Source organism: Trachemys scripta, chromosome 15 (genome assembly GCF_013100865.1).
Source record: "Trachemys scripta elegans isolate TJP31775 chromosome 15, CAS_Tse_1.0, whole genome shotgun sequence".
In the NCBI taxonomy this organism is placed as follows: Eukaryota; Metazoa; Chordata; order Testudines; family Emydidae; genus Trachemys; species Trachemys scripta.
This window is the reverse complement of record NC_048312.1, coordinates 952,023-974,974: the sequence shown is the minus strand read 5'-3', so window position 1 is coordinate 974,974 and position 22,952 is coordinate 952,023. Positions and strand designations below refer to the sequence as shown.

The window sequence follows — 22,952 nt, the reverse complement described above, 5'->3', positions numbered from 1 at the left end:
ACCACATGTAACAGTAAAGTGATTCCTCACTGCATGAAAATATGCAAGACATATTTAACTTGATTTAAATGGAGGGTCTCAGAATATTCTAAAAATAAACAAAAATTATTGAAAAAGACAACTTGGTGAATTGTGAAGTTAAGATGTAAAATTTTCCTTCCCTCCGTAAGCAACACATGAATACACAGTATATTCTCTTCTATCAGTGGTTAGGACAGTTATGAAAGAGGACTTTGGAAAAAACGAAGTGAAAAAAGATATGCAGTGGGGAAGAAGGGTATGTGTATGTGTGCACGCATGCATAAGTAAAAGAGGAACAAAAGACAGCAACATGAACAGAACTCAAATTTTCTTGCAAAACTCTGTTCTAAGCAGTCTAGCAGCTAACCTACAAATCAAGGTATTCTACATTCTTCTTCAGATTAACGATGTAACCAAACAGCAGTTGGTCAGTGGAGAATGGACATCCATAGAGTCAAAAACTTAGGGGAAAAATACACATTTCAAGTAGTATGCTAAGCCAATGGTAAGAGGGCAACATTCAATATTCAAAGTCAGGACAGAGCACGGTTAAGACAGAATGCGTAGTCCTTATACCTATTCATTACAGTGCAGTCTGATGCAATCATGGATTCAATATATCACTTTTTTTATGTGCGCGTGAGATGTACTGGACAGCACAATGAATTGAAAGCTTAAATGCTGTATAAAAGTGCATGCCTGGGATTAAGCATCTTCTTTCTGCTTCTGAAGGGACATCTAATACTTCTGCAATCATTTCCATGCCTTGTTCTCTCACCCACCCCTTACACATGCACTGCCGTTCCCAAGTTAGCTTGCGAGGCCTATAGCCAGGCTGCAAATTAGAAGATTGTTTCTAACGATCAGAGGAGGGAGGTTCTGGAACAGCCTCCCAATAGGAGTAGTGGGAGGAAAACACCGAACTAGTTTTAAGACGGAGCTTGCTAAGTTTATGAACATGATTATATGACGGGGTTGCCAACATCAAAAGACTGGACTCGATGACCCAAAAGATCCCTTCCAGTTCTATGTGCTATGCTTCTTGAACACCTCCAGTACTGCAACACCCAAACGACACACTGCTACACTAAGTAACTGTGTAACCTTACCAGGATACGCTCTGCCATTTTCATTGTTGCATTATCCTTGAATTGCATCTCATCTGAAACTAGGTTGTAAGTTCTCAGGGCAGCGACCATGGGAGGTGTTTGGCATACTACGTGCTTCAAAATAATAGCAGCAGCAAAACAGTAAATGGAGAGGGGAAGCTGAAGAAATGACAGTGGTGTTTCTTAACTACAGTTGGCCGATCTGTCAGCAGAGATGAAAGACCAGCTCACCTGGTGATAATTGCTGCACTGAAGGGCAGAAGTGTTCAATAAAGTTTGAAAAGATAGAAGCAATAGCAATTCTCCAACACAGATTTCTGCAGCAAAGACAGACCTGCTGGAACCTGCCATAACCCAACTGAGGGCTATTTAAGAATATATTCCTAAAACAGCAACAAAAAGGGATGGCCAGGTCAGAGCTCTGTGTCAGGCTATGCAGAAGAGCTGGATTCAATTCCTATTTCAATTTCAGCCTCACACACAAACTAGCACACAAATGTTCATCAAGTCAATTACTGTATTGTTAAAACTAAAAGCTGTCTGTTTCCCAAAAATCTATTTCCCTCAATGTGCCAATAAAAATCAAACCTGATAGATTAGCAAATACCCACAAAATTTAAAAGTACTGAGCATTTAGATTGCCATTAATGCAAAACAAATTAACTAGATTAAAAAAATTAGTTGTGATTAATCATAGGTTTATGTATTACTGTTAAAGCAAACGACTGTAGCATCCATGAAGCATCAATCAGGTGTGTCGTGACGCCAAGACAGCTGTGATCGTTCAAGGATGTCCAGTGATCACCAAAGCAAACAGCTAGTGCATTTTTTAGAAGTTCCAAATTTGTAGTCTTTTCATTATGATATAGGTCACGTATTCCTGATGCAAAGATTCCTCAGGAGGGCAGGGTGTATGACTGATTAGAAGATGCAATTTGAATAACACTTCTTAGCCCTCTGTCATTTACAATGATGAGTGGTCTGCAGTCGATAGCTATCCACTTTGCAATACAATTGGTTAAGCTGTTATACTTTCTTTGATCCATGAGATCGCAGTGATCTTGAAACTCTGTAAGTGTACTCTGTTGCGGCTGGTGGGATTCATTTGCTCTCGGTGGGTTATGTGTAGCACAAGAACTGGAGGTGAAAGCATGTTTAGAGCATAGGTGCTTCCGCAGACTCAAAGTACTTCAATGGTAGTGGAATTCAGCCTTGCCTTGGCTACAGATAACCGTCTCTTTATCCAGAGAACCATCTGCAAGTTTTTATAAATAAACTTCCCATTCAAAAGAAGTCAACTTTTGCTGATTTGCTCTATTAACTTTCTGATATTTAATCACTCCAGATCATAAGAACACAGTAGAACTGTGCCAGTGTCAGCCAAGTGATGAACTACCGTAAGTGAAGAGGGTCAAAACAGAGGTGTGTGATTAACACTAGTTTAAAAAATAATGTGTTAACTGTGATTAACAGCCCCCCCCCCAAAAAATAATAATAATTCTATATCTGTAAATTGCACTTTTCTGATAAAGAGATTGCACTACAGTACTTGTATGAGGTGAACTGAAACACACTACTACTTTTGTTTATTTTTACAGTGCAAATATTTGTAATCAAAATAATGTAAACTGAGCACTGTGCACTTTGTATTTGTGTTGTAATTGAAATCAATATATTTGAAAATGTAGAAAAACAAAAAAAATTTAAATTAGTATTCTGTTTAACAGTGCAAATAAAACTGCAACTAGTTTTTTTAATCTCGTGATTAATGACTTAATTTTTTAAATAATTTGACATCCCCTAATTTAGATCAATACTTCTATTTAAAGCAATTTTATATTTACCTGTGGGATCAAATACATTGGGTATATTAGTTTATTTACAATCAATGGAAAACAATGTTAAGGTGCAAATAAAGGCCAAAGTAATTAGCTAGATAGGACAACCATCTCCCAATAAGCACAGTGTCTACTTACCGCTGGTTCTACTTGAGTTCTGTCTGCAATGTCAATATGGACAACTTCAACACTCTTCCACGTGTTTGGATCCAAGTCGTGCACCTGCAACGGGGAGAAGGGGCTTAACCCTTTGTCGCCTTATTGCAGCCACTGCGTTAGTTCTGTATTACCCAGGTTTTTCTGAGTTCTACAGAGATGGATAGTTTTCTTAGAATCACCTGGGGAATACACTCCGAAGTTACCACTTATTTAATTAATTAAGCAATTCTGAAGTTAGTTGTAGCTTTATTAAACCTCCAATTCTTGTGCTTTCAGAGGAGCTTGGTTTTAAGATTAAATTGTATTCTTCTGCCACTTTCCTTACAGCTAAGGACAACAAACACTGTAATTAGAATCATTACGCATTCAATAGGCTAGGCAGACATATTATTTAGTGAGCAACCTTCACATAAAGCTCTGAAGTGCAAGTGATCCAGTTATTAGTAACCTGCCATACATCAAATGAGTTCATTAGAGACTCCAGCACATTTTGAAGTTGGCTAGCCATATACTGTTTTGAAATGTATCCATTAACATGCATCTCTCAAAAGACGTAACCTAATGCAAACTGAAGGGCCCAGATACATAGCATGTGTCATATACATATAGCTGTTAGCCATAGATACACTTCAGATTAAGCACACACAGAATTGTCTAGGAACACTTTTTACTTTCTATTTTCACTAGCATAAGTCATCACCTCTGCAGGTTTCTAGCCTGTGTGAGAAACAATGGTCCAGGCAAGTCATCCAAACACTGAAAATGGACAATTATATTTATATAGGGGCCCACCATTAGTATCTGGCTACTCTTTCATTAGAGAAGAGAAAGGGGACAGTCCAAATCACACACCACCCTACTGGCACTGAACCAACTACACTGAGAGGGACTGATCCAGGATATTTCCAGATAGAAAATTAACTGAAAAAGGAATTTCAACATTAACATTAATAAAATGCTTGAACAAAGAAGACTGTATGCTTTCAACGTGACCAGTACGATTCATTTAAAACCCTTGCTGGAGCCGTTGGGATAGGAGACATCCAGGATAAGAGGTTTCCTTCCACAAGTGTTCAGGAACAATATCTGGGTAGCTACACAATTCCCATTTACTGTATGATCTGAAGATCTCAAACTTTGAAAATAAAAACATCTGCCTTTCTCCAACCTCTTCCTTCCACGGCTGTAGGAGAAATAGCTTCATTGGTTTAGAGGAGTACATATTATTTATTGGAGGGAGGCTGCCTTCCTTTAAGCATCAGTTATCGGCACAGCCAGAAAAGGAATACTGGTCCACCAGGTTCAATGTGTGCAGTAAGTATGGCAAATGCTGGGTTACTACTGGACCCTGACTTACATTTTCTGATGTCCCCAAGTCTGGTTTATGCCAGGTCTCGATTTTTATGAAGAAGTCATCTTTCATATATTCATTCTGTAAAAAAAACAAAACCAGGCAGCAAAAGGGTGACTATACTTTTTCCCCCCTTTTAAATCTTACATTTAACAAGTTGATTTCTCCACCAGGGGAGGCCCTGTAGGCCTTGACTAGCAATTTTGCTTCCCATTTTAACTCTGATAGAAACAGAAATAGAGGCCCCACTACTGCACATGGAAACAGACAAGTTTAGATGCCCTATACCTCAACCTGAAATATTGGTTAGCGCATAAGATGTAACTTGAACGATGGTCATTTAATAAATCTAGATACCCATGACACCTACCCATACAAATATGGAGAATCTGTAAACACTTCAGTTGGACTAGGGTTACCATATTTCAATACTGCAAAAAGAGGACACTCCATGGGGCCCTGGCCCTGCCCCAACTCCACCCCTTCCCCAAAGTCCTCGCCCCAACTCCACCCCTTCCCCTGAGCACCCCGCATTCCCCCTCCTCCCTCCCGCCCCCCGGCTGCTGCTGTGCTGAGGAAAAGGCGGTTCCCTTACCATGCTTCCCTATTTTCCTGGACATGTCCGGCTTTTTGGAAATTCCTCCCGGACGGGGATTTGAGGATCAAAAAGCCGGACATGTCTGGGCAAATCCGGACATATGGTAACCCTACCCCAGAGCTGCCTCCTGCCCGCCGGACCCCCCAGGCCTCACCCCAGAGCCACCTTCCACCCACCCATCGGACCCTCCAGGCCTCACCCCAGAGCCACTCGCTCTCCACAGGGCCCATCCTCAGCCTTCTCCTGCCTCAGTGCCCCCTCTCCTGACAGCCTGCCCTCCGCAGCCCCCCCACTCTCCACAGCCCCTGCCTCAGAGCCCTCCACCCCCTCCCATAGTCCCCTACCCTCAGAATCCCCCCCACCTCAGAGTCCCCCACCCTTCACCTCCCTCAGGGGAGCCTCCACCCCACTCCCAGCCGGACCCGGCAAGGCTGCGGGAGGCGCTGCAGCGCGGGCCCTACCCGGGTAGGGGAGCTCACACTCCCGGGAGCCGCCGCGTGCCGAGAAACTTTCTCTGCGCCAGGACCCGCCCCAGGGCAGCGGCTCCGCCAGTGGGGAGGCGGCCCCGGCTGCACGGACCGCTGGCGGGGGGGCTCCTTGCACGGCCGGGACGGAATGGGGAGACTGAGGCTCTGCCAGAGCCTCGGGGGATGCTCGGAGGAGGGAGAAGTGGCCGCGGGTCTCCCGCACGAGACGCCACCGCTCCTAACCGTGGGGCGCAGGGTTGCAGCAGCACGGGGGGGTTGCAATCTGCAGGCTGAGCAAGCTGACACCCCAAGAGGAGGGGGGCAGTGGGTAGGGTTATCATACGTCCGTATTTTCTGGACGTTTTTATACATTTAAAAAATCCTCCCGGATGGCAATTAACTAAAAAGCTGGACATGTCCGGGGAAATACGTATGGTAACCCTAAGTTGGACTCCTCCAAGTGGTTTCAGTATCCCCCCCACCCCATGTCACAGCAAGTTTTCTATTTCTTCTATTTCAGGATTTTATTTTTTCTTTATTAAGACTGACTACCACAGAAGTCTTAACAAAAGGTTCCATGCAAAAATACTATTCTGCTGTGGGATCTTTCCTATAGTACTAAAATGTAGGAAGTGTTCCAAAAGAATTTTCTTCTCTTTCTTTCTTCTTTTTTAAATATTCTGTGAGTTAGTGCTAAAATCCAGGGAACATGAAGTTTAACGTAACAAAGCTAACTCCACCTAACAGACCAAATTTCCACCTCTCCCCCGAGCAGCAAGGAAAGCAGTTACTGATACAAAGGGAAAGCATGCATTTGCATGCGTGTGTGTGCACACAAGCTACTATTGATCAGGCTAAACCTGATTTACAGCCCCATCTGCAACTCCTTGCATAGCTGGTCTCTAGTGAGAGCTGAGCTGTTTTCATGGAGTGTCCACAGTGGTGACTACAATAAATTTGGATTCAGAAATGAAATCTGCTTGAAAGAGAGTAGGTCAGGCAATTTAACATTACTTCCAACTAATAAGACATTAGAAAGGGCACAAGGCACTTTACAAAAACAAAAAACAAAAAAAAAAAAAAACAGTCTTTGAAGAGACACTTACCATTATGACAAGCACTAGTTTCAAATTTAAGACAGATTTCTGTGATACCAATCCAGATTCTGGGTTAGCCCATTTCATAGAATCATAGCATATCAGGGTTGGAAGGGACCTCAGGTGGTCATCTAGTCCAACCCCCTGCACAATCCCCAACTAAATCATCCCAGCAAGGGCTTTGTCAAGCTTGACTTTAAAAACCTCTAAGGAAGGAAATTCCACCACCTCCCTAGGTAACCCATTCAAATCAGCCGGACTTCACCAATCAGGAATAGGAATTTTTGCACATATGAGCCAGTCTTATTATCCTGCTCTTCCCACAGTCAAGGAACCCTATATATTTGACCTGAGATCCTCCATCATACTGCCTCAGAGCTGACTTTTCAGACTAACTGCCTACTGGTAAGACTGAAAAAAAAAAAGTGGCAAATGAAGGAGTTTCATTTGTCAGGAAAAAACACTTTTTAAATTACAGTTATTATCCAGGATGTCAGTCTCACAAAGAACTATGAACTCTTGGCAAGGCAAACATAAAAGGAAGGAATCTTCTGCACTATAGAAGTGGAGCTTGAGTTAATGTGAGTTTCCCAATGAGAAAGTCTGGTCCCCAGCCCTTCTCTGTAACAGAAAGCTCAACTCACTCCGTGCTGGATTATCCATTATCTGCTCAAGGGACAATAAGATGCCCTCACCTCAACGTCTTACAAACATTTTAGCTCTCAGTGTGGAGGAAAGGTTGGACTGCAAGTTCTGACAGTATCAGAACTTAAACTGCAGCAAGGGAGGTTTAGGCTGGACATTAGGAAAAAGTTCCTAACTGTCAGGGTGGTTAAATACTGGAATAAATTGCCTAGGGAGGTTGCGGAATCTCCATCTCTGGAGATATTTAAGAGTAGGTTGGATAAATGTCTATCCGGGATGGTCTAGACAGTATTTGGTCCTGCCATTGGGGACTGGACTTGACCTCTCGAGGTCCCTTCCAGTCCTAGAATCTATGAATCAGTGTTATCTCTGTAGGCAAGATCCATGATATTTTCAGATGCTGACAGGGTGTGTTTCTGCCAACCATCCCAGGGTCAATTGACTAATTTCAAGCTACAGTGGCTATATACTATAGAAAAGACCCAAAAACTGGTTTACACTTTACAGCAACAGTTTTTAACAATGAGAAGGGCTTTTTTGTTTGCCATTAGCTCAATGTTTAAATACCCATTGGTGTCATTCTTACTCTGACTAGTCCAGCTTTAACACACTGGCTTATGATGTTGCAGGATGGGCCAAACTAGAGTCACAAAGGAAGTTGCTCATTTATAGAAATCTAACATTCATTTAAAATGCACTTTACTGCATTGCCAGTGGGAAGTACTTTGCACATCAGCCTATAGGGCCAAATTTGCAAAGTGATGCACGAGGTTACATAAATTCCCATTAAATTATGATAGCAGTTGTGTGTCCGCTATATTAAACCATTCCCACTTAGGATACTAACTTTGCTCAGTGCAATAACACTACTTTGAGCATGTCTTGTCTACGTCTACAAATCAAATGAGGAAGTGCTAATCCTTTCCCCTTCTACAGCTGCACTCAACCTGAATGATTCCAAGCAGGACATTCAGCAGGAAAATTCAGCAGCTGGCTCTGGGGTGGAACTACAGCAAGAACTGCCACTCCAGTAGACTTGTGCTCCATCTAATACAGTATTCTGTCTCCTGGAAGTTCAAAGACCCAATTATTTTTCACCTCTAAATTCAGTGAGTGAATCCAACAAGTACAGTACAGTATGGCTAATTTGGCCTTATGCAGGGAACAGAGTGTCATAGCTCAGATAACTAAGCAGTTTTCAGTATATATACACACACGGATTCAGGAGTTATTGGAGGTTTTACCCTTCTCGAAGACTATGGTGAAAACTAAAGCATCCTATAAGGGATTGCTGGGGGATGTTTTAGGCTGGCTGGTTTTTTCACTTCAGCTTTCCCTAATGGAAGAGGTTATGTACTTGCATTTTGGACACATAATTGGCATTCCTTAGTGCCAGCCTTCACAAAGACCTTACCACACAGGACCACTGAACTAGAGAAAGCCTGCACCCCTCTGACTATCCTTGAGAGTACTTACCACTTTCTGGTGAAAAGAAAGCTCCTCCAGAGACATTGTCTGTCCATTTGATCAGGTCCCATGCCCAGACTCTGCCGTAACTGTGTGGAGAGTGCTTGATGCAATAGGGCAAAGCTAGTCTGCTATGCTAAGCTGGAGGAAAGTAGACCCCAAGGCACTTTCTCCCCTTTCCTGGATAGCTTCCTGTGGAACTCTTGCCATTTTAAGCTGTATATTCACAGTTATTAAATCATTTAGCATGGTGTACTGTTCCAATATCAGGAATTATGAAGAGCAGAGTGAGTGATGAGAGCAGAACAAGAGAATAAGGAGAGAAGTAGCGGCAAGTATCAGATTGAAAATTCTGATTTCTGACTGGTGAAATCTTACCTAATCAGTAAACCAGAGTCTGGATTGGCAGATATGCAGCATCAGAAGTCAGTTATAACTTTAATAGCCAAGAGCCACATTAAAACACATTTCATAAACAAATAATAATCCAGGTACTCACCGTCACAACTGAAAGCCAGAGGGACATGCAACGAAAAGGAAAAGAAGGCATTCAAAATAGTGTTAATATGTGCAACAGGTCTGTCACAAAAGTATTAACTCTATAGCAATCTGTAATACAGATGGAGTTATATATAGAAGGTATAAAACAATTGCTCATTAAAAACCCCTTGTTCAATAAAATAACCCCACAATAAAACCATTCATCAGCATACTTCTGTGAAACAACTTGTTACTGTTAAAGATGAAGTATGCTTTAAGGTATTTTAAACACTTTGACACAAGACAGGCCAAAAAATAAAAAGGGACAGGATTCTTGGAACTTAAAGAAATCAAAGCTTCAGAAATGGAATATGGTGAATGCATCTCCTTTACACAACTTCCTCCTCTAAAGACCAAAGAGTTTTCTGGACAGTAAACATGAATATGGCATCAAATCAAAGGAACTTTGATTGCTATCTACAATTGTAATTTTTAACCTTTACGCTCATCCTTTGCAGAAGCTTTTAGGGACTGTAAATTAGGTCTCTTTCCTAACAAGTTTTATCCTGGACTTGGAAAGAGACGTTAGTCAGACTCTTTAGTCTTGTACAGGAGACATCAAGCACTAGCACATAATTATGTCTTGGGACTAGAATCTGCTGGTTAACTTACGTTGTCTTTCATGGCTGCATAGCTCAGCCAGAGTAGGTTTGCCAAAAAGTGATCTGTAAGATATTTTCCACCCAATTACAAAACTTTGGGGCCTAAACCACTTGATAGCATCTCTAAGCAGTATGGCAAAAATGTAAGAATCAATTCAGAGCAAGCTTACTTGTTCTACAATATGGATATGCATTCCAAGCCTTTTCATGGAATACCAAGGAGCCTTCTGGAGCAATCATCCTTACAAACCCAGGAACTTTACTGTGAAGAGCAAAATATTGTACGTTTGTTACAGCTTTGCCAACTGAATGAGATTCCACAATGATTTCTAGCAATCTAATTGAAAAGGCACATGTTTTTACCCAAGCATATTAAAAATTATGATGCACAAGCAATCAGTTTAATTTGTATGAACTGCAATAATGTTACTATTCCCAAAGTAATTGAGTCACTTAAGCATATTTTCAGCAGCATGATCTCAATCAAATTCAGTTTAGCTTTCCTTTCTCTTCACCTACAGGAAACACCATTGTCTAAAGAAACTCTGCTCTAAGGTTCTGGTCTGCTGAGCTCTCTAGCAGCATGGCATAACAGAGATCAAGTCATGTAACTCAGTTAGTTCTGATCTAGAACCTGAAAAGGAATAGATTAAATTATCCCAGTTATGTCTTAAGAAGTAAATATTGATTTCCTACTATAAGAATTGCCAGGCCTGATTAAACCTAAGGCTCACCGAGTCCAGAATTCTCTCCCCAAGAGTGGTCAGACCAGATGCTTCAGAGTAAAATACAGAAACCTCATAAAGATACATTTTTCTGAAACCCAGGCAGCTGGTGATTGGTTTATGCTAGGGTTACCATACGTCCGGTTTTTCCCGGACATGTCCGGCTTTTTGGCAATCAAACCCCCGTCTGGGGGGAATTGCCAAAAAGCCGAATATGTCCGGGAAAATGCCGGCCGGGCACTTCCCCCTCCCGTGGCGGCTCTGCTCCTCCCCTGACTCTTCGGCTCTGTTTAAGAGCCGAGCTGCCCGAGCACTATGGGCTTCAGGCAGCCCCCTTGCCTCCGGACCCCAGCCGCCAGCCGGGCACTTCCCCTCCTGGGCTCCGGTGGTGCAGGGTCTGGAGGCATGGGGGCTGCCCGAAGCCGGTAGCGCTGGGGCAGCTCGGCTCTTAAACAGAGCCGAAGAGTCAGGGGAGGAGCAGAGCCTCCGGCCGCGGCGGCTCTGCTCCTCCCGACTCTTCAGCTCTGTTTAAGAGCCAAGCGCTACGGGCTTCGGGCAGCCCCCATACCTTCGGACCCTGCGCCGCCGGAGCCTGGGAGGGGAAGCGCCCAGCCGGGGGCGCAGGGTCTGGAGGCTGCCCAGCAAACCATGAAGCCGGTAGCGCTCGGGCAGCCCTTTTCGCGTGGCTGGGAGTGGAAGGGAGGAGGGGGCGGAGTTAGGGCGGAGCCAGAACCCCGCAGAGGGTCCTCTTTTTTAAATTTGTTTAATATGGTAACCCTAGTTTATGCCCTGAAGCAAGAGAGCTTCTATCTACAGTTGTGGACATTCTCATTATCCCTAATGGATCAGGAATAGCTCCACCACTAAACAAACATTTTTTTTAAAGACTGCAAGCGAGTTTGTAGCTTATACAATTGTAATCAGTGGTACAGACTTAAGCTAGGTATAGTACAGACATCTGCACTCAGCTCTGCCCATGCCCACTTAAAGAATGACCTGCAACAATCTTCCAGGAGTTAGTTGTTCCTTTTGACACCAATTAATCCCACATAACATGGCATTTGTGAGTAACAGTTATCTGCTATGTAGTTAGATTGCTACTGAACTCATTTCTCTTGCAACTCAAGTTAGGATTTTATCTGATTTCTCAAGATGAAAGGCTCAAGTGCCATCTTATGCAATAATTTATTTCTATGGCCTGCTTTAATTCCTTATAATCACTTCACTACTACTGTTTGATGATTCCCAGTTCCTGAACAGATTCCTTTTAAATGGAGAATATTTTCAGTGTCCCATGCCCTGTTAGATCAAGAAAGCAAGCTGAAAAGTCAGTGAAGTTACTCCAAGAAAGGAATGAAGGGGCCAAGAACAAGGCCAGCAACCCGGGCTGAAGTCCAACACTCTGGACAAACATTCAAGGTTCTTTCTACCTCAAATGGAATGGAAAAAGTCATCTTTTCCCTAAAAAATGGCTGGTAAGTAAAGATCGCCTTTTCACTAGGATTGTTGAAGTGGGAGCTCACTCACTCTACAGGTACCACTGGTGACTGACCACATGCGAGCGATCCAGAACAAATGGCAAAATAACGTATTGTTATTTTCAAATATTCATTTAAATCTGTTTAAAGCACTGAGGTTGGAGATGGGCCAGCCAGAGCCAACCCAACAAAAATATTTTAACAACTTCACAGTAGCCACAGCAACCCTGTACATCAAGTTCTGGATATCATTTTCCATGTGCTTGTAGTTAGTCCCAACAGATCAGCTCATATTTTGGCTCATGCTGCCAAACTGGAACCTCTGTTTGGCAATAAAAAAAATTATCTGACTTGAACAAGTTTAATCTTGGATAGCAAGACACTGATTTGATTGGTTTGATAGCAAACATGAGATTTCAGTATTTAAAGTGAATAGATAAGGTATTACTTACTAAACTTTATTACCAAATTATTCTAATTAGCAGAGACATAGACTCATAGACTATAAGGTCAGAAGGGACCATTATGATCATCTGGTCTGACCCCCTGCATGCTGCAGGCCGCAAGACCCTTCCCTGGACTCTGCCGTTAAAGTCCCCAATCCTGTGTTTTAGTGACTTCAATCGGCAGAGACCCTCCTGCTAGTGATCCCTGCCCCATGCTGCGGAGGAAGGCGAAAAACCTCCAGAGGCTCAGCCAATCTACCCTGGAGGAAAATTCCTTCCCGACCCCAAATATGGCGATCAGTAATACCCCAAGCATGTAGGCAAGAGTCTCTAGCCTGACCCTTGTTGGCCATTATACTATTTACGTACCATTGCTTGGTTTTCCTTGGCTACTATGTTTTACCACTAAACCATTCCCTCCATAAACTTATCTAACTTAATCTTAAAACCAGACAGGTCCGTCGCCCCCACCGTTCCCCTCGGAAGGCCGTTCCAATATTTCACCTCTCTGACGGTCAGAAACCTTCGTCTAATTTCAAGCCTGAACTTCCCCACGGCCAGTTTATATCCATTCGTTCTCGTGTCCACATTAGTACTAAGCTGGAATAATTCCTCTCCCTCCCTTGTATTTATCCCTCTGATATATTTAAAGATAGCAATCATATCCCCCCTCAGCCTTCGCTTTGTCAGACTAAACAACCCAAGCTCCTCTAATCTCTTTTCATACGACAGGTTTTCCATTCCTCTGATCATCCTGGTCGCCCTTCTCTGCACCCGTTCCAGTTTGAGTTCATCTTTTTTAAACATGGGAGACCAGAACTGCACACAGTACTCCAAATGAGGTCTCACCAGCGCCTTATACAACGGAAGCAGGACCTCCTTATCCCTACTAGATATACCTCGCCTAATACATCCCAAGACCGCATTGGCTTTTTTCACCACCACGTCACATTGTCGACTCAGTCATCCTGCGGTCCACAAGGACCCCTAGGTCCTTCTCCTCTTCCGTTACTTCTAACCAATGCGTCCCCATCTTGTAAATAAAATTGTTATTAGTCATCCCCAAGTGCATCACCTTACACTTTTCACTATTAAATTTCATCCTATTTCTGATACTCCAATTCACAAGCTCATTCAAGTCTCCCTGCAGAATATCCCTATCCTCCTCCGAATTTGCAACTCCTCCCACCTTCGTATCATCCGCAAACTTTATCAGCCCACTCTTACAATCGGTTCCGAGGTCAGTTATAAATAGATTAAATAAAATGGGTTCCAAAACCGAACCTTGAGGCACTCCACTAGTAACCTCCCTCCAACCCGACAGTTCACCCTTTAATACGACCCGCTGCATTCTCCCCATTAACCAATTGTGTATCCACCTCTGGATTTTCATATCGATCCCCATGTTTTCCAGTTTAACCAATAATTCCTCATGGGGTACAGTATCAAATGCTTTACTGAAATCCAGGTATATTAGGTCCACCGCATTTCCCTTATCTAATAAGTCCGTTAGTTTCTCAAAGAAGGAGATCAGATTCGTTTGGCACGATCTGCCCTTCGTAAAACCATGCTGTAATTTATCGCAATTGCCATTAACCTCAAGGTCCTCAACTAGTTTCTCTTTCAGAATCTTCTCCAGCACCTTGCTCACTACAGATGTTAAACTAACAGGCCTGTAGTTACCTGGATCACTTTTTTTCCCTTTCTTGAAAATAGGAACCACGTTGGCTATTCTCCAGTCTAACGGGACCACCCCCGACATGCAGATCTGGCTATCCTAACATTTATACATCAACTGAAGTTCTCCCAATTTACAGTGTACACTGAAGAGTGCCCGTACCACTCTTCCACCAAAAGGAAACACACCTAAGGATCAGACGTGAGCCAGCTGAACAACATTTATTTGATTTATATACAAAAGAGACACACATCCAAGCTCTATGCACCACTGACAAACACAAAAGCCACATAAAAAGGCTGAACCAGTAGCTGCTCCTCACTCCAAACCAGAAAAATAATTAACCAAAGATTAAATTAAAATTTGACAAATAGCCACCACTCCCCGCCTTTACCATAAACATTAGCTCTTATTATACCCCTCCTTCCCCAAATGCCTAGGTAGCACAAGCTGAAGAACACCAAATCTGGCTATTTAAGAAATGCATTCACCGCTTCAGGACCCTGTCAGCAGCTCCCTCTTTTAAACCAAAGGGGTTCCTGCTCTGGCTCTCTGCTGGGAGTGAGGTCTCATTTTCATGTCACCTCAGTCTGCCACAGACACTGAATCGGGCATTGGACAGCACTGGCTGGGTCAAATGAGAAAGCACACATCAACATATTGAAATACTCCTCATTAACACCATCCCTCCCCCACCACTGATTCCATGCATGTCTTGAATTGGCAGGGAGATAAAATTGAAAGCTGTTTGATTCCACCTGGGAGTATGATGAACAAGGATCCATCCTCCTCCTTTGGGAATGGTCCGCAACCTGAGAGAAGTCATATCCACTCCAGCAAGTCAGCAATACCTCATAATTAATGGTATTGAAAGCCAATGATAGAAAACATCAGCAATGGACAGTGGATCTTCATTGCCAGGAGACCTTCAACAACATCCACCAGTGTAGTCACTGTACTGTACTGTGCCCAGGTCTGACAAGGAGATCTGCAGCCTTCCCTGCTATTATTGCCTTACCCTAGTTTGTCTATTGTCCCTGTGCCCATTTAGGCTACAATCCTTCAAATATGGCATACTTTCCTTTCTAAGGGATATTTCCATCCAGAGATTAATATGCACTAGGACATACCTAACTCTACATTTAGTTTAATAAATGTGCATGCACTCGCAAAAGTGCCTTTGGGTTTTTTTTACTTTTTAAGGAGTTGGTCAAACAGAAGAAGTGATTCATGAATAATTTCTTCATGAACTGATGGAAGAGAGTTAGCTAAATTATTGGAGTTTTGCTTAACCAGCTCTAGTTTTCTAGTTTTAAGTATGTAAAATGTTGAAGTTTAAACAAACATAGGAATTACATCCTCATGTATCACAGAAAGTGGCTGTATATATATTATATATTACATTACACACACAACTCCTGGGGGAATTCTGCACCAAAAAATTGAAAATTCTGCACACAATATTTTAAAATTCTGCATATTTTATTTGTCAAAATAACACAATATAATCACTCCAGTTTCAATTTTGGTAATTTATTTCAAAATACCTGTCAACATGTCAACAATACAGACAACAGCAAAAAGGATTCCCCCGGGAGTAGAGTTAAAGAAACCCCTACAACAACCCAGTTTCAGTTGGGGGTGTTGGAGGGGGCTGTGTGGAGCCCACAGAGCTCAGATACCCGCACTCCCCTCCCCGCAGAGCCCAGCCACCGGGCAGCCCCCAGGCACCAGCACACTCAGAGCCTTTACTCGCTCCAATTTCTTTATTGTCCCACCAGGGGACGTGTTGTGATGCAGCCCTGCCCTTCGTCACCCTTTGCCAAAGCTGGTTGGTTCTCCCAGGCTCTCTCCGTCCCAGGAGAATGAGGATCGAGCAGAGCGTGCAGCATCCAGCCCTGCCAGGCAGGGCAATCTGCTCACTTTGAGCTGGGCTCTGCAGAGTCCAGCGGCCCCTAGTGGCAGCCAGAAATTCTGCAGAGTAAACAGGGAATTCCGCTAAATTCTGCATTGCGCAGTGGCGCAGAATTCCCCCAGGAGTAATATATTCTGAGGGAACCAAATCAAAAAGTGAAATATTACTGAGTTTCAGAGCTCTTTTTAAAAAAAGATAATACCTATTCTTAGAGCTCAGTGAACTAACTGGAAAGCTGTAAGGAACCCCACATTAAAGGCAGTCTACAAACAAGTCATACTCTAATGACCCAAGTTAAGACTCCTTATTTAATATACATTTCGGTACTAAGTGATTTAGAAATAGTATTGCAACAGAGGCTCTAGAAATATGACAGGCCAGCTGGGAGACTCTGTTCCAACATACCCACAACTTTCATAATTTTTTGGAGGGAAAAAAAAAGAGCAGTTTAAACAATTACAAGAGAGCTGAAAATTCTGGTTTCTTGTAAAATGGTAAAATAAATATAGTAAGCCACGCAAAACAACACCAGCAACTATCATGGTGAGTAATCCAACAGAAAATAAGGGAGGAGGGCTTCACTGCTCATGAACTTAGGTCATCAAACTCCACACAAGTCAATTTCTACTAGATACACCACAAAATTGTAGCAACACAAATTACCAGTATCTTAATCTTCATCTTCCTGATGAAATGAAGCCCTGGCACACATCTTCATTACTAATCTGTACTGCATACACCTACCAAATTAAACACTAGCACAAAGCATGGGCTTAGTTGAATCCCAGATCCACTTTAGGTAAGGAAAATGAAAGACAACCAAGACGGAATTTCTTAGGTCAGAAAGTTATGTTCCTAACTTTGAAGACTTTGACATTACCAATCACAGAGACCTAGGAGTTGGTTCTGGTCAACAATTCAGTTTCTCATTAGTCAATTTTTTCTAGGTCTTAACTACAAGCTTCTGTTCTATATTATTTAAGCCTTCAAAGAAAATCGTAATAGATACAGAACTATACTCTTTGGTCCTCTGGACAGTCTGTTTACAGTAGTGACAAGATCAAAATAGATCAGGGGTCCCAGTAGCTGTAGCAAGATTCCAGCAACAACTTTAATAGGCAAATATTAATGAACATTTCCCATTCAAGAGTAGATGTGGAAGACAATTGTAGCCAGGATACTAAACCACTTTTTATACTAGACATCACACTGGTGCACGTGTGTCAAAACAGTAAGCAAGCAAATGACCTCAGATGAAATCCTCTTCCATAACTGTAAAAAGAACAAAACATAGCTCACTGGCAGCAAATATGGCCCAATTTCACAAAGAGTCTAGGGAACTGTAGCCTGACTGAGGTAGTGTTCACGTCGCACAGGGAAAGGTATCAAGTGAAGTCTTATCAGAAATACATGTTAGCAGGGCTATGCTGCTGCCGTGAATTTCTTCACTAACAAAAGCACAGGCTGAAGTATCACAAGCTTTGGGAAAACTCATGTATTTAACATGAGCAATTTGATGAGCTGCATAAAACAGCAGAAAAGTCTCCTCTGAATGAAATGCCTAAATCTTACCTTTCTGGATGTCCAGACTTATTTTATGGTGTGCTCCTCTTCTTCCCCATTACCCTTCATAAAATTCCAAACTGGCTCTAAATATTTCCTGGTCAAGACTGAAGTGTATTGTACTTTTACATAATAAAAATAGAAGCTGGGAAATCATGGGTCAGTAGTTCCCCCACAGAAAGAACACAAATAGATCCCTTACCTCTTTAAGTGATAGATTTTGTGGGTATACTGTCCCTTTTCACTATCCTTTTCATAAGGCTCATTCTTTAAGACTTGAATTCCTTCACCACCTCCTGTTTCATTTTTACTAGCTTCTGCCACAGAGTAAAGTTGCCCAACTTGATACTGAAATTAAGAGACGCAAAATTTCAACATTAAACTGTGACAGAAGAAAACTGTTTAGTGTGTCAGAATTTAGATATTTCAATTTGACCAGAGAACTTTGTATGGACATAATTACATGCAAGCGAATGGACACTTTACTATAAGGAAAGTGCATACTAGAGAATGACAAAACTTTGGAAAGTATGTCTAATGGATCATGAAAACAGGCTCTGGGCTCTATTTGTTTTGTTCCACATTAATACAACAGCATACAATCTTCCATGATACCCAAGAGAACTTCAAAACACTATTTCTGTTCTAGCAAAAGACATGCAAGTATGGCTATTTAAATGTTTTTAGTTTACATGTAAAATTGTTAAATGATTAGCTTTAACATGCACAGTTATTCATGAGGTCACCACACATGTATATAACAAAGCTTTCTTTGGAAAAAGCTATTTAGGTGGCTGGAACTAGCTGCCAGATGGTAAACAAAAGAGGCTGCATTTCCCCTTAGAACAGGAAGTTTTCTGTTCAACTTGGACTCTGGGGAGTGAGCTTTAGTTAAGTGCATTTCAGTGCCATTTAAATCCTCAGTTTCAGACACGTAAAGAGTGTCCCTATCCCTGTTTGAAGGGATACAGAAGTATATTAGCTAGAGTCACACAATGCCTCATCAGCAGGAAGTTTCTGCAGCAATGAAGAGATTTACAATTTCCTTTTCTTGATCATAAGCACTGGATTGACTTGGAAGCAGCTAACATTTCTTGACCTGTAGTCATTTGTCTGCTTTGAAGTTCATTGAGCTGAGACAAGTTTGCTCTGCCTCCCTGATGGGACAGTAACTCACATCTGGTAGACTAATGGACACACAGTACAGAACCAACATTTGGATCCAGGCTAATCAGTTTTTAAAATAAGACCATAAAGCCCAACAAGAAAGGTAGAGAGTACATACCTCTTGCACTGAGCATGGTAAAACGACTCGGCTGAAAAAGAAAAGGAACAAACTGAATGTATAAAATAAGCATCTAAACAGTCAGTCATCTGTTCCACAGGCAATATCTGTATTAGCCTTTATAAAGATATTCTTAAAAATGGCAAAATCAGTTATGTTCATTGACCTTTTACAAAACAATACTAGTTAAGACAAAATTATATAAGTAGAAAATAATCAAGTACAACCCCATGTTAGATACTTGTTATAAGGAAAAAAGTTTGAGTGGTTGAAGCAGGGGAGGAGTAAGGAGACCCAAGAATTATATCCAGCTCTGCCATTGACATGAAGTGACACCTCAGGCAAGTCACTTCAGAAAGTCAGCCTTTAAATGATTTGACCATCCTTTATTGCCTTAGTCTGACCTCCTGTACATCTCAGGCCACTACCACCACCCAGCACTCATGGGCCTCAGTTTCCTCGACTGTAAAAAAGGAATGAAGATTTGTACAATACCTTGAGATCCTTGAATAACCGCTGCTGATGATGCAAAGTAAGGGCTTGTCTACGCTGGCAATTTACAACAGCACTGCACCTTTCTCGCTCAGGGGTGTGAAAAAACACCTTGCTGAGCACAAGTTTCAGTGCTGTAAAGCACCAGTGTAGACAGTGCACCAGCGCTGGGAGCTACACCCCTTGTGGAGGTGGGGAGAGCTCTCTCCCAGCGCCGCGCCGCAACCACACAAGGCAGGTTAAAGTGCTGCCACAGTAGCGCTTTAGCATTGCCAGTGTAGACTGGCCCTAAGATAATAAATGAGAGTGACCACAAGTCTGAGTGCACTGAATTTCTTTAATTATTGCAACTATTAAGTACTCATTACAAAAAGTAAATACAGATTGCCTCATTGAATTTGGGAGAGCAAAGGGAGTGTATGACTGGGCAGGTACTTTACATATGGTGTTGATACATGGAATATAGCAGAGTTAAAATCACAAATATCAGGAAATGTTAATATTTCAACAGCCACAGTTAAGCTTCTGTACATACAGTATTTACCAATTCTGTTCTACACTAAAAGCACACGTGCAATACAGCCAACTTAATATTGCTGAAATAACCTTAAAATCTCAATTATCTGGAATGTAAAAGTTACCCAAGAATTGACCAACTTAATATTGCATTAAGAAATTTGCAATTTTTTTATGTTTGTTTTTCCCAAGAAAAGGGGATGGGAGAATTTTCTGTATTTAAACTCAATTTAAATACTACACTAACAAAGTGTATATGGAAAGATGACAGGGATTAATACCCCATTTTTGTTGCTCCTACTGTTTGGCCACACTGTCAAATCAAACTGGGTTACTAAAACTACAGCACATCAGTCGCCACTGGGAAGAGCTGCATCTCTGCAACAGAATGGCAGTTTTCCTGTAAATAAAAGCTTGTATTTGTAGAATGCAGGAACGATTGCACACAGATCAACCGCTGTGAATTATTATTATTTTTTTTGCCACCCATAATTTTCTCTTGCTCCGAATGTTAAGACGCTTGTCGAGCGGAGGAGTTTTCAATTAGACACCTGCAAACTTTTTTTTTTTTTTTTTTTTTTTTAAATATACACAAAATGCCCCAGCTACAGCTTCTGTGCCTGCATAAGCCTCCAGTAAAGCAGAATTTCGCAGTGATGCCACAAGGGGGGGTCAAGATTCAAAAGGCTTTGCTACAATTTTAGCTTCTCACTATGCATGCTTAGAAGTGGTTTATAATTACTTATAAAAATTATTTCTCCTTTGCCTCAACCCAACAAGATAGGGTTTTAATCTTGGACTACCCATAGTTTTACTTTTTATACTTCAGACGTAAAAGGATCTTTGAAATTCGCCTTCCCACAGAGAATTTTTTATCCTATCCCATAACTGAAAGCATTTTGCTTGAGCTTTCCAAAATTTCACCTTCAAACAGAAACCAAGAACAGAAGATTTTAGCCCTAAAGGTGAATAATTTGGAAAGCTACATGAATGAAACAGGGTGAATAACAGAAACCAGTTTGTGTCCTAAATGAATTAGAGTGGATGAATTATTATTTTTTAAGCAACCTCACTATAGTGACTCATTCTCCTATTCTATAACAAGGCAAAACAAAGTGAGGTTCAATTTGGGAAAATACAGCTAATAAATACCCCAGGAAAAAATAATCCGAAATACAGATAGTTGGTGGGAAGCAAAAGCTTGGGAAGCAGTAGTTGCAAGGCCTATAGATAGCAGAGAGCACACCAGATGAGATACTGCAATGGGATAGAATAGCAAAAAAGGCCAATGAAGTTTTGGGGCATGTGTAAAGCAGTAGCACCACCCTCATTTTGTAGCCAGGAGGAGATTGTCTCTCCCACTAGAGCTCTGGCATGCAGACACAGACACTAGGCTAGGATGCTGTATACATCCAATTCTGGGCACCCGACTGCTGAAATTACTGGTACCTGTTCAGTTGTCTCATAGATCTACAATACACAGCTCTTTATAAATTCTGGGACTACCCACAGCTAAGAATTTTGGCCAAGAGCATTGCCTCCACAACCCAATCTGTGCCTGAGGAGTGAGTGTTTCTATCAGACACAGACCTTGCTACAATTATTCATGCCTTTGACACCCTGAGCTCAGATTATTGCAGCATGCTACACGTGATGTCAGACCTTGGGATGATTTGGAAGCTAAAGTTAGTGGCAAATGTGGCTGTCCACTTGCTAAATGGGGTTTCCTGCGGGGAGCACATTATATAGCTGATCAATCCATCTACTGACTCCCAGGTGGAGTTGAAAGAGCTGCTTTGACCTATAAAGTGCAAAGTGGTTAATAAAATTAATTATTATGGCTCATTAAGTGACAGCCCATCTCCCTATGCATACGCCGGTGGTTGCAAGCAACAGAAATGCTCAAACTAGAGCCCCTTTGGTCTAAATAGGAGAAGGTGGTGCTCCTTCCTCCAGAATGCACTCCTGGACACTCCTCAGATTTGTTAATTTTCTGGACACTCTCCCAGGCTCATGTTTTCCCCTAGGCATATGGGGAGATGGGATGATGGGATTAATTTGTAGATGAGGACGATGATGGGGTACCATTTACTGGGTTTTGGAGAGCAATTATTTGGAGATTCTTGGCATCTTGTGTTTACTTGTATTTTAATGCTGTATATTTTTAACTCTTTGTTCCACATCTCAAGCACTGCAAAGATGCTTAAAATCAAAAACTGAAGCAAATTCTGATAAGAGCAGCATAAACAGTTAACAGGTTGAAATAATTCCTTATGCCAAAAGAGTGAAAATTAAGTATGTAATAGTTTGGATAGTATGACAATGACGCAGATGTGAAATTTAATCCAAGGGTTTTGGGACACAGTTTGTGTCAAATACAAAATGCAAATAAAGTTGTATTATGTTGTAATGCGTTGAATGGGTATAAACACCAGAATCAAGGAATTATTTGGAGGAGTCCAAGCGGGCATAACTAGGTGCAATTATATAAAGCTAAGCAACAGAAACATTTCTGTACATCACCAGGAAAAGCACTCTCCCAATGGAAATGGTGAGAGCCCCATAACTGAGCCCTTCAAAACTACACTAAAAAAAACATTAGAAAACAATGTAGGGAACAAGCCTGCACTGGTCAGGGGAGGGAGAGAAATGAAACTGGTCTTTTCGAGCAGTGACGTCTATGAGTCATTGTGCCAACATTGCAGCCCAGAATCTATGGACTCTTTCCCAACTGCTGCTGTAAGAGGGAGGTTTCTTTAGCTGACTGATTACTCATAACCCATCAGAAGGGAACTGTTAGATGAGTCCAACCACCCCTCCCTCTCTCTCCAACAAGTTGGCCATCTAAACACAGAGTCTCAGTGCAGTGATGCTCTGCACAGTCTGCAATGTTCATTTCTACTGGGATGCAATCCTCCCCTCTCATGGAGACTGTGAGGACAAACAAGAGTGGATAGAAC

General features: G+C 41.9%; 1 protein-coding gene across 2 annotated transcripts in view; it reads right to left on the bottom strand.

Moving 5' to 3' along the window:
* Positions 1–19,088, bottom strand: part of PITPNB (phosphatidylinositol transfer protein beta) — an 81,279-nt gene extending 62,191 nt beyond the window's left edge. For both annotated transcript variants that reach the window (XM_034790985.1, XM_034790984.1), the window contains exons 1-5: positions 18,985–19,088; positions 10,065–10,156; positions 9,252–9,259; positions 4,485–4,559; positions 3,107–3,190 (exon numbers count right to left, since the gene is read on the bottom strand). In XM_034790985.1, the coding sequence (XP_034646876.1) occupies positions 3,107–3,190; positions 4,485–4,559; positions 9,252–9,259; positions 10,065–10,156; positions 18,985–19,073 (348 nt within the window). In that variant the 5' untranslated portion in view covers positions 19,074–19,088. The remainder of the gene's footprint in view (positions 1–3,106; positions 3,191–4,484; positions 4,560–9,251; positions 9,260–10,064; positions 10,157–18,984) is intronic.
* Between the last annotated feature and the right edge of the window lie 3,864 nt (positions 19,089–22,952).